The sequence below is a fragment of the Acromyrmex echinatior genome, chromosome 13 (assembly GCF_024713525.1).
Source record: "Acromyrmex echinatior isolate Ae372 chromosome 13, ASM2471352v2, whole genome shotgun sequence".
In the NCBI taxonomy this organism is placed as follows: Eukaryota; Metazoa; Arthropoda; class Insecta; order Hymenoptera; family Formicidae; genus Acromyrmex; species Acromyrmex echinatior.
In genome coordinates this window covers 8,580,929-8,592,532 of record NC_141864.1, presented here as the reverse complement: position 1 = coordinate 8,592,532, position 11,604 = coordinate 8,580,929, and the positions used below count along the sequence as shown (strand labels likewise).

Sequence of the window (11,604 nt, the reverse complement as noted above, 5' to 3'; positions counted from 1 at the left end):
CTTTGTCACTAGATATATGACCATCAACACACATCTAGTGACAAAAAACCGCGGATACTTTTTAGATGACCCAATACAATAATTGATTTGTATATGTCGATCCAGGAAGGAACTCTTTAGAGTTCCTCACTTATGTGACCGTATGAATTCAAATGTGTTCAAATGTAATTTATTAAGATGATGAAATCGTCTGTAATATCGACGAAACGGGTATTTCATACTTTTTCATTTTTTTCGTTCTCCTTATACAAAATAAAAAATTCGTTCTTCAGAATAAAGCAGAGAGAAACTTGAGAGTGGACATCCTGGCTTTTTTATTCGTATACCAAATCTCATAGGGTAACATCCACATTTTTATGGTTCTTTTCCATACTATTATGTGGATTAGACAAAGATGAATAATCATTGATTGTCTTGTTTAAGAAACGTTCCACGTAGCATGGTAAAGAACCACAAAAACGTGGATATTACCTTACGAGATTTGATACACGAAAAAGGCCGAGATGTGTCCACTCTCAGGTTTCTCTATAATAAAAAAAAAAAAACGCAAATAGTTTTAAAAAAATACAATCCGATATAAAAAATTAAAAAAAATTGTAAATTACAGTTTCCATGTAGCTGTTACCATGTGGGTTAATTTTTTTTTAAATTCGCGACTCAAAATACTATAACGAAAACATGTTCAAAAAATTAAATTAAAATATTATTTGTAAATTTTTATTTTAAACAATTATAAATTTATTAGATATAATCTGTGAATATTTAGTCCGAAATATTATTAAATATTATTAAAAATTGCAGATTTTATGAAAGTTCGTGTGACTACAAATTAAAATGATTAATAGTAAGAAAATGATATAATATATAATACTAATTTTATTATTTATTTATTTTATAATTTATTAATTTCGTAAATATGTACTATGATTTTAATGTCGTCCAAGTTTAATTATCAATAGACATGATAACTGTAAAAAAAAAAGTTATAATTTTTGGTGATATAAAAGATTAGAAATGCATCGTAAAATCGGATCGTAAAATTATCGGATACTGGATATCGGATATCCGAAAAGAATGTAACATCGAATATTCAGGAAAGCAATTTTTCGAGTCGGATATCCGATATTTTTCGAAAAATGTCTTCTAAAAAAACCTGTAAAGATAAAAAATTGTAATTTAAATTTGCAACTGCATAATAAGATATTATATTTATAAATATGCATATTTATTATTTGTAGAACATTTATATATAAAAAAAAATCAACAATTTAATGATGTAAAATTTAATCGGATACTAATAATATCAAGTCGGATAATAAAAAAATGCAAGATACCGGATACCGGATACTTTTCGGATATCCGCATCCCTATAACAGATATTATAGCATTACAAGTATTCATACTTATTTATTCAACACTTATACATATAATAAAAAATCATAAATTTAATAATTTAATATCCAAATTAATAAATATTTATATTATTATGTTTTACATGAAATTAAAAATTTGCTTTATCGACATTGATCAAGTTCGGCCGTTGCTCCACAGTATTCCTTTAATTATTCTCTCTCTTTCTCTATCTATACTAATTTCTATTTTTTTTTTACAACTTTTATTAGAGCTATATAAAAGATATTTATTGAGAATAAGATAATTAACCGACTACATTTGTTTGGTTAATTATTTAATTTCGACATAAAAAATGCCAGATGTCCTTCAATTATATTCTTCCACATTTCTCGCATTTCCCCTTATTGTTTATAAAAATGTATTTAGCATCGACGTGTTTTTTTTAATAACAACTCATCGGTATATCCAACTATTTCTGGCTGCTTTATATTACTGGTTGCAGTTTTTTTGTGCTTACGCTCGCGCGAATGGGAGGCTATATTCATATATCATATATCATATATACATATATATATATGTACACACCAAGCTATACGACGCACGCAAGCTATATGCGGTATCTGATTACCGTGGATTATCGGTCGTCATGTCAGTTTAGAGAAACGTTGCAATTGTCATTCGTCGATCTCTATTGTTTCGCTTTCCGGTCGGACTCTGCAGGGGTCTACTAAAAAATGTAAGTGAGGTGTAGGTGCGTTCTCAGTTGATAAATAATAACAGTAATAGATTGTAGCTATACGAACGGTACGAATGACACATCACGTCTTCTTCGTTCTCGCTCGTTCTCGTTTACTTGTTCCGCGCAACAAGCTGTGTTCCGTTCATCGATGTGCAACGATGTGATAACCTAAACCTAAATAAAACCATCGCCATTCGGATCTCGCCGGTTTTAGAGGTATATCAATCAACCATTCGTGATGAAGTTCAGAGACGATTGGATTTCCAATAAGCTCCGTTGTTATTCAACACAATCCTGACAAAAATAAAAATCGAAGTGTAAAGCTAGTGGCACACGATGCGTGTTTTCTTACACGGTTGCTTGCATTTTAGTAAATTACTAGAAATTCTGCGCTCTGTGTGGTGCAATGTTAAGAATTTACTAGAACACAAGTAATCCGTCAAGAAAACATGCATCGTGTGCCGCTGACTCAGGTCGAATGTGTAAAGAAAAAATAAGACAGAAGCTTCTGAAATGAGAAAATTGAGACAATCGAAACGTACATAAAAGAAGCATGTATTTCTGTCGCTTTCTCTTTACAATCAATTTATGCTCCGATCCTTCTTTCTTACTCTTGTTTTGACAAAACCATTCGTGATCAGATCGTTTCGAGATCTCTACTATCTAAAGATAAATCGAAATTAAATCGAGATTAATTCTTAGAAATAGAAAGAGATAAAAAGTAAGTTAAACTGAAATTAAATTTAATCTACGTTGATAGAAACGGGCACAGCTCATCTTTTTCTAGTTCTTACAATTAAAAAAGATGAATCGGGATTAAAGTTAAATTATTAGGTGTTGGAATTAATTCGTAGCGTTTTTAATGAAAGAATGTTATTTATTTCACATGAGCATTAAAAAATACATTAATGAAAGTACTTCCCATCACCTTGTAAAACGCTACGAATTAATTCCAACACCTAATATTATTTTGGTAAAAACAGACATAACGAAAAGGATGAAAAATAAACCGAAATTGTAGTTAACTGTATTGAATATAGAAATGGACAATAATGATATCAGTCGACACAGACATCATTCGGTAAGTAAATAAAAAACAAAGTTAGAATGTGACTAATTGTGTCGACTTGCGTCACCAAGTAAAAAGTATCCAAAATCATTCAAAAAAAAAAAAAAAAACTCAGAAACGAGGAAAGAGATGAAATGGCAATTTCGCGTTTTACGCGACGTCATCCCACGTTCAATCGACGTTCCATCGACGTTCCATCGACGTTCCATCGACGTTCCATCGACGTCACGAGATCATCGAACGATCGCGAACAATCGAACTCGCTCAAAGTCATTCCGTTTACATTTACATTTCATGACCAGAATCTTGCGGAAGGGGAAGGGATTACGAGGGATCATTTCATCATTCGTCTCGTCTCTCTCCAACGATCTTTTCCATCTGTTCCGTCCAACATCTTTATATACATTTCTTTCTTTGTCATTGTTGAGACAATGAGCCTGAGGAGCGGCGGAGAAGCAGGCTTGCTCGAGAATATTCGCTTTGCGGAGCGTTTCACGAAGGTGCCCGAGCTAACCTCTCGGCCGCGCCGCGAGTCTCCTATTCTTTCGTTTCGTCTGGCTTTGATACACGCGGTGGAAACACGAGGACTGTTTGGAGCCCAGCTACGGTCGTCTACGAAGTTGAGGGACGCGCACTAATCGCGACAGACACGCGGGTAGTCAATCCTCGTGGCCGCCGCGACTTGGACGTGTCCGGTATCATTCATTTGACGACTTCGACGTATCGACATCCTTGACACGAAAGATCGGAGCTCGGAACATCCGGAGGATTATTTTTGCGACCACGCGTCTCGCGTAAATACACCACACACGTCACACACATGTGCCACTCGCGAGCCTGATGCCTCTTCGCGTGCGCGCGCTCGCGCGCCGCGAAAATCGAGGGAGATATAGATAAATATGGTTAGTCACACTCAGATTCTCTTACTCAGCCTCGGCGCGAGACGCCGATATCCTCTTTTTAGGTATGCTCGGCTTACCTAAAAAGACACGTGGATTCATGGCCCTCTGTAGAGTCACATCGCGACGCCTACCGCTCGGCCGAGAGAGAAGCATCGGTCAGAGTTAATTGTTTTACTAATTGATTTGTCCGGGAGAAGCGTTTATTTATCGAAATCCAAAACAGAGATAAACCGACGCCATGTGCGTGATGTCTGGGACATTCTCTTGCGTTTGGAAATTATTTATTTGAAGCGGAAAAATCGAAGTGATATAAATGGCAAAAGTTAATTACTAAGTTGTTAAGAAATTAATGATTGTTGTTAGATACATGAATCGTATTTATAGATATTAGTAATTCAAAATATGACAAGGGCTTTACAAGAAGAGAATTGTTTATTTTTGGATGAATTTATTAGTATTTTGCATAATATAATACACATCTATGTTGAAAGTGACATATATATATTTTATTTTTATTTTATTGTATAAAATATGAGATCTGTTCTTTTTAGTTGAATTTCTTGCACGATTCATTTATGTTGGGGAGAAAAACAGTAAAGATAAATTGAGCAAAAAAAATCTAGAGATTAAAAATTTTATGTTATATAAGTATTTATGTTATAGGAACATAAATATTTGTATGTCTTTGATATCAATTTAATATTTCATTAAGCAAATAATATATTTGCTATATTATATATAATTCCTTTTTGAATATTTAATGATGTATAACTTATTTATATATAATTTTTATATCTGTGCATATAGGCAGGCAGATCAAGAAAGTGTTCGACAGATGAGAGTGATCTAGCAGTGAAACGGATCAAGAACTGCTGCAGAATGTTCTGTTGGGGCAGTACTATTCATGGAGAGCTAGGATTGGGCGGTATTGAAGATGAGAATATTTTTATGCCAAGAGAAGTGGATTTTATAGAAGCCAGCAATGTCGAGCAAAGTAAGTCCTTGAAAGATCTTGATGCAAAGTCTACAAAATTTCTGTCACGAGAATGTTCTGACGAAAATTAAATTTCAGTTGCATGTGGAGAAAATTATACCGTAGCTATTACAAAAGAAGGTAAAGTGTATTCCTGTGGTAATAACGACTATGGACAACTTGGTCACGAGAAGGCGAGGAAAAGGTTACGTGAGTACAATAAGAACTTTCAATTAAATTAAATGTGCCATTTAGACATCTCCTAAAATTCTTTATCAACTTTGCTAAAATATATTGATTTCTTTTATATAGAACTGATACCTGGCCTAGACGCATTTGTATTCAGAAAAATAGCGTGTGGTAATTGTCATACTCTGGCTGTGAATGAATGGGGACAACTTTTCAGTTGGGGTTGTAATATGAATGGTCAACTAGGTAACGTATACATTTTATTTTTTTATCTATTTTTTTATCTATATATAGAGACTGCTATTAAATATGATCATATATTTATTGTTTCATAGGATTAAATAGCGTCGATTGTACAGAGCGTGTTCCACGTATGGTTAAAGTATTGGGTACAAATGTGATAGTGCAGATTGCTTGTGGTACAGAGCATTCAATCGCTCTAACTAACGATGGAGAGCTGTATGCGTGGGGTAGTAATAGAGAGGGACAATTAGGATTAGGGTCATACACGACGACTGAAATAAAACCAAAAAGAATTTCTACTTTAGCTGCCGTACCAATTGCATTTATCGCATGCGGCGGTTATCACACTATAGTTATATCAAAATCAGGTAAGGCATTGTATACTGTTCGACTTCATTTCATGTGAATAGAGCCTATTCTTGAATCTATATCGCATATGAAAATCTGTATACATATTGTATACTATAGGATTTCATATGGAATATTTTTCAGGAATAAGGCTCCTGCATTTGTTGTTTTCTCACAGGAGCTGTATTCTCGTGGGGGAGAAATACTTTTGGACAATTAGGACTAAATGACGTACAACAGAGGAATTTACCATGTCAGTTACGTACTTTGAGAAACGCGAAAGTATGCTATGCGACATGCGGCGAGGAATTCTCAGTGTTTTTGACGATGGTAAATTTTATTTATCCATCAGATAATACTTTGAAAATTAGAGAAATCCTAAAATAATGCTTTCTGCGGTTATTTCAGGACGGTGGAGTATTTACATGCGGTGCTGGAATGTATGGTCAATTAGGCCATGGGAATACTACAAATGAGATTTTGCCGCGACAAGTTATGGAGCTGATGGGTAGCACGGTAACACAAGTAAGCTATAATTTACACAAAAATAATATTGTAAAAAAATAATATTATAATTGTGTACATGATTAAAATGTAATTTTACATTATGATGAAAATGTTACATTAATTTTATTTATTTTACATAATTTATATATATTTGTTAATTTATTTTAAAAAATTACATCTTAATTATATTAACATTTTATTATACAGATATCTTGTGGTAAAAGACATACATTGGCCTTAGTGCCGTCTAGAGGAAGAGTTTACGCTTGGGGTTTGGGAGGCGCTGGACAATTGGGCAATCGTGCTTCACAGAGCGCTACCACACCGCAAGTCGTTCTAGGACCTTGGTCTTCGCCGAGTGGATCATCGGTGATGCTCGACCTACACTATAGCCCTCAAATCGACTGTGTTGTTAAGCACATCTTTAGTGGAGGCGATCATTGCTTTGTTACTATCAGTCATAAAAAAGTGTGTTTTTCCATATTACTCACGCTCTTATTGTTAAGTTATTTTCCAAATTTATAAGTTTATATCAGCAGTTTTCTTTTTAAAAAAGAAAAGAAGAGCGCAACGCGAATATTTAATTTTGCATCATTTCTGTAATAAGTTATGAAAAATTATCTTTATTTAAATATATCTACAGGATAATATAGAACCGAGCGACTGTAGAATATTAGGACCGACTTCCCAAATTCTTACAGTGATGGAGGAAAAGCTAGCCGAATGTCAGAAGATCCCACCAGGTTCACCAGTGAATCATGAATTAATGACGTGAGTGAAAAAAAATACGTATTAAAGAAAAATTATGCAATCTAACACAGAAATTAGGCACTCACACTTTTTTTTCATATTTTTATTATTGCCGAGACATAACGTCTCGATATATTTGATCTAATCGATTTTGCCATAGTCTCAGTTATCGCGTAGATTTTAAGTGTTTATGCGGTATTTTTCAGGTATCTAGAAACTGTATTCAAAAGTCAAGCGTGTATAAATGCATCCTTTTTGCTCAGTAATGACGCGCATTATGGATGTTCGAGCAAGCATCATGGAATCAATATCGACTACACTATCAGATTATTTGGAATTATCTCAGAACTGGACAACAGCACAATTCAAGAACTGGTACGTATATGCTGGATATTCACCTACATACAGCAAATACTGATCTAATTCAATGTTGGTATTCAATGCAATCAAGAAAAGGAGTAAATTGTTTACAAATACAAACATGAATGTTTGAACATTCGAGTTCGTTCGGTATTTGTTAAACTTATACTCAACTTACAGATATACAGATATACATGTAAAATATTCGATCAATCTCTAAATGGCGACGTTTTCATTTCAGATTTTTGCATGTGTAACTGAAAGTCTGATACCATCGTTTGTTGACTCTCCGCCCGATGTGGAATCCTTAAGAGTGTACTTAACGCTACCGCTATATCATCGCTTCGCAAATCTGTCCAACTATAGCTCTTTGCAAACGCCATTCTGTAAGGCTGTATTGAAATTGAAGGCTGAGGCTTGTAAGATCGTAGGCATGTGGTGGAGTTCAGCCCCTCCATACTACTTCGAGAGACTCGTGAGAATGTACAAGTCTGTGGTGCTGCACTTTGTGAAGCAGTCGACGGCGGATAAAGTAAATTGCGCGCAGAAATGTTTACATGAACGATAAGCGATTAGAAAGAAAAGATTTTCAAAAATTTTTTGAGCTTTTCTATGTTATGTTATAAGTTTAGCAATCAAAAAATTGTTCTGTAACTAGTTCTTGTTTCCGCTGTAAAAAAATAAGTCAGTGCAAAATTATAAAAATATTTTTATACATAAGATACTTTATGAAAATTTTGTCTTAAAGAGAGCAGATTTCTTTTATATGATAATTTTGGAGAACATGTTCCACAGGCCATCATGTGGACTGAAAGCTTGCAATGTGCTTTACAACTACTAGGACTATTATATAAACTAAATATCATAGCTGGTATACGAGTACCCCACGAGACTTTCCACTTATCAGAATTATCGGAATATGTAGACATTGCTCATGAATACTGCAAATGGCTAACAGAAGAAGATCGATCTTTTGTAAGTCACTCTAAATTTGCTATGCTCCACTTAATTCATGTATATACAGTGAATTAAGTAACACATCGTACACTTATTGCTATGCACATATAATATTAAAATTTCTACAATTTTTCAGTACCATAAAATATACTTCTGCAATTATCCTTTTCTGTTTGATGCCGAGGCGAAAACAAAGTTGCTCGAAACCGATCAATCTATACAGGTAAAAAAGAATCTATTTAAAAATAATTGTATGCATTGTGTAATAAGCTATATTTATATTAGATGCAAACCGCGATGAATGAAGTGGCATCACGAGTTGTGAGAGATATAATGCTCGGAACACCTAGCCTAAACTTTCAACAGTATAGTCAATTTGTAATATTGCACGTATCACGGAATAACATAGTCAATGACACTCTGGATCAACTGCTGAAATACGATTCTAACGAGTTAAAGAGACCACTTAGAGTAAGTATTAAAAGTTTCTAACGCCTTTTTAAAGATTTATAGCCTTTTTTTAAGAATTAGATAAATGTTTTGAATTTATTAAAATTCAATATTACATTTTAAAAGAAATGTTATAGTGCGTATAACTTTAACAAGCACTAGATAATTAATGTATAGTTACAGCATTCAAATTCTTTCAGGTTAAATTTCGTGATGAAGAGGCTGAAGATGTGGGTGGCGTGAGGAAAGAGTTTTTTATGCTTCTCTTCGCAGAGATTCTCGATTTTAAATATGGTATGTTTCAAGAATACGAAGAAACAAGAACAATTTGGTTCAGTTCGGATTCGTTAGAAGAAGAAGTTATGTATTTTCTAATTGGCGTTCTCTGCGGCTTGGCCATTTACAATTTTGTAATTATCAACTTACCATTTCCACTGGTCATGTATAAGAAACTTTTGGGAGAATCGGTCGGGTTAAGTGATATCAAAGAAATGTCACCCACAATAGCTAGGTATTTCGTTCATTCCCAAAACCGTACACGTTATTTATCACATATTAAATTAATTATCAATGAATATATGCATTGCAGAAGTTTAGAAAGTGTTCTCGAATACAATGAATCGGATTTTGAAGAAGTATACGGTTTGTGCTTCGAGATAAGTAGAGAAGTGTTTGGCGAGCTGAAGAACTTCGAATTGATACCCGGCGGTGATAAAATTCCTGTAACATTAAAAAATAAGTACGTAAACATTGCATGTATATCGACACCAGTAATAATAATAGAAGAAGAAGAAAAAGAAGAAAAGGAAAGCAAAACGCTTTTGTTTGCAGGCAACAATACGTTGACCTTTACGTGGATTATATATTAAATAAATCAATAGAAACGCAATTCAAAGCGTTCCATAAAGGCTTTCATAATGTGTGCGGTGGAAGGGTGTTAGAGCTATTCCGTAGTCACGAATTGATGTCGCTTCTCATTGGCAATGAGAATTATGATTGGGAAGAATTGGAGAAGAATACCACTTATAAGGACTGCTATTCCAAAAATCATCCTACTATCATGCTCTTCTGGCAGGTCTTTCATGAATTGCCGTTGGAGGAGAAGAAGAAATTTCTACTTTTCTTAACAGGCAGTGATAGAATACCTATACAGGGCATGAAAGCTATAAAAGTAAGAAAAAATGACATATTAAATTGTAGAATACATATATGATAATGACATATTAAATTGTAGAAAAAAAAATATATATATATATATATATACACACACATGTATGTGTGAGTGTGTATGTATATATATATATGTGTATAATATATATATATATATATATATATATATATAGAGAGAGAGAGAGAGAGAGAGAGAGAGAGAGAGAGAGAATAGATCTTCATAAAAAAAATATAATATACTATTTGTTATTTTTGTTACAGATAACGATACAGCCAATGACTGACGAACGTTTTCTACCGGCTGCACATACATGTTTTAACCTTCTCGATCTGCCGCGTTATCAAACTCGTGAAAGATTGAAATACAAATTGTTGCAAGCTATCCAACATAATCAAGGATTCTCACTCGTGTGAGATCGTGAAGCGCCTAAACAAGCTCAATAATTAATTATATAATAAAATGTATAAATCAACAGTGAATTGAAAGAATATGCAAATTTAATAGTCTTTTATTATGATATAATAATAACCTATAAATGAAATATGAGATGAACGCGTGGAAAAAAGTAACTTAAGTTTTTGACTATCTGAAAATAAAAATGTCATGCTTCTGACTTAAATTAAACCGATTATAACATCAGTTTTTATCATATCAAATTTAACAATAATATTATTTGATATGCACTTTGACAAGTATTTAATTATTATTATATGTTTGTCATTGTATAATATGAAATGAAAAAACTGAATATTAACATCATTTGTAACTAGTAATTATCAATCACGACTAATGAAAATTTCTTGAATTTTTATGCAGTGTAAATTTTATATATAAAATAATTATGTTACGTATATCTTGTGTGCGATATTTGTTACAAAGAAATTTTTATGTATAACATGTGCTATATAGAATGTCATCGGTTAACCGTGAGGAAAGAAAAATGCATAATGTTAATTTATAAATATACTTGAAATAGTCAAGAGAGGATGATACTCAGAGAAAGTTATCTAGTTTAATAAGAACTTTTTTTTACGCTCGATAAAGCAGATAAATTCCATAATTTTTTAAGAGATGTATTCAATATTTTTTGCAAAACATGTTGTTAATTTGAGAGTATATTTTTGGGCTTGCCATATATATATATATAAGGATTTGAGATGTATTACTGAAATAAATATATATACATATATATACATATATGTATATATAAGATATATATATACACATATATGTATATATAAGATATATGCATATATATATACATATATGTATATATAAGATATATATATATCAAGCTAGCATAATAATTTCACATGACATTAGCGGTAAAAAAATATTTTTTTAACAATAATCAAATATTTTAGGTTTTATTGCTACGCATTTTTTTGATGAGAATGATTTAAACGACTCGAATTGCACTTTCGAGCCACATTCTTTTATGAAACGGTATAGAAAAGATTTTAAATTGTTATTTAGATATGTGTCTTGTATTATCTGGAAAGCAAACGGAAAAAATAAAGATTGTTATCTACCTCTTATGTCTCACATTTCATTATAAAATTTAAATATGTATATATACATCATATTACATTT

At 32.7% G+C, this 11,604-nt stretch overlaps 1 protein-coding gene across 8 annotated transcripts; it reads left to right on the top strand.

Annotated features, from left to right (window-relative positions):
• Positions 1-1,968: 1,968 nt before the first annotated feature.
• On the top strand, positions 1,969-11,549 carry Herc4 (HECT and RLD domain containing E3 ubiquitin ligase 4). 8 transcript variants are annotated; one of them, XM_087412378.1, is made up of 18 exons: positions 1,969-2,089; positions 4,871-5,057; positions 5,136-5,246; positions 5,349-5,471; positions 5,561-5,836; positions 5,995-6,146; positions 6,225-6,341; positions 6,531-6,791; positions 6,967-7,094; positions 7,280-7,448; positions 7,675-7,965; positions 8,229-8,408; positions 8,527-8,613; positions 8,676-8,861; positions 9,041-9,351; positions 9,430-9,579; positions 9,672-10,011; positions 10,272-11,549. In XM_087412378.1, the coding sequence occupies exons 2-18, from the start codon at positions 4,943-4,945 to the stop codon at positions 10,422-10,424; spliced, it is 3,150 nt and encodes a 1,049-aa protein (XP_087268504.1). In that variant the 5' UTR covers positions 1,969-2,089; positions 4,871-4,942; the 3' UTR covers positions 10,425-11,549. The 8 variants fall into 8 exon arrangements, with proteins under 8 accessions (XP_087268504.1, XP_087268506.1, XP_087268505.1 ...); XM_087412380.1 differs by having other exon boundaries at positions 1,975-2,104; XM_087412379.1 differs by lacking the exon at positions 1,969-2,089 and adding an exon at positions 2,161-2,308.
• The last annotated feature ends 55 nt before the right edge of the window (positions 11,550-11,604 follow it).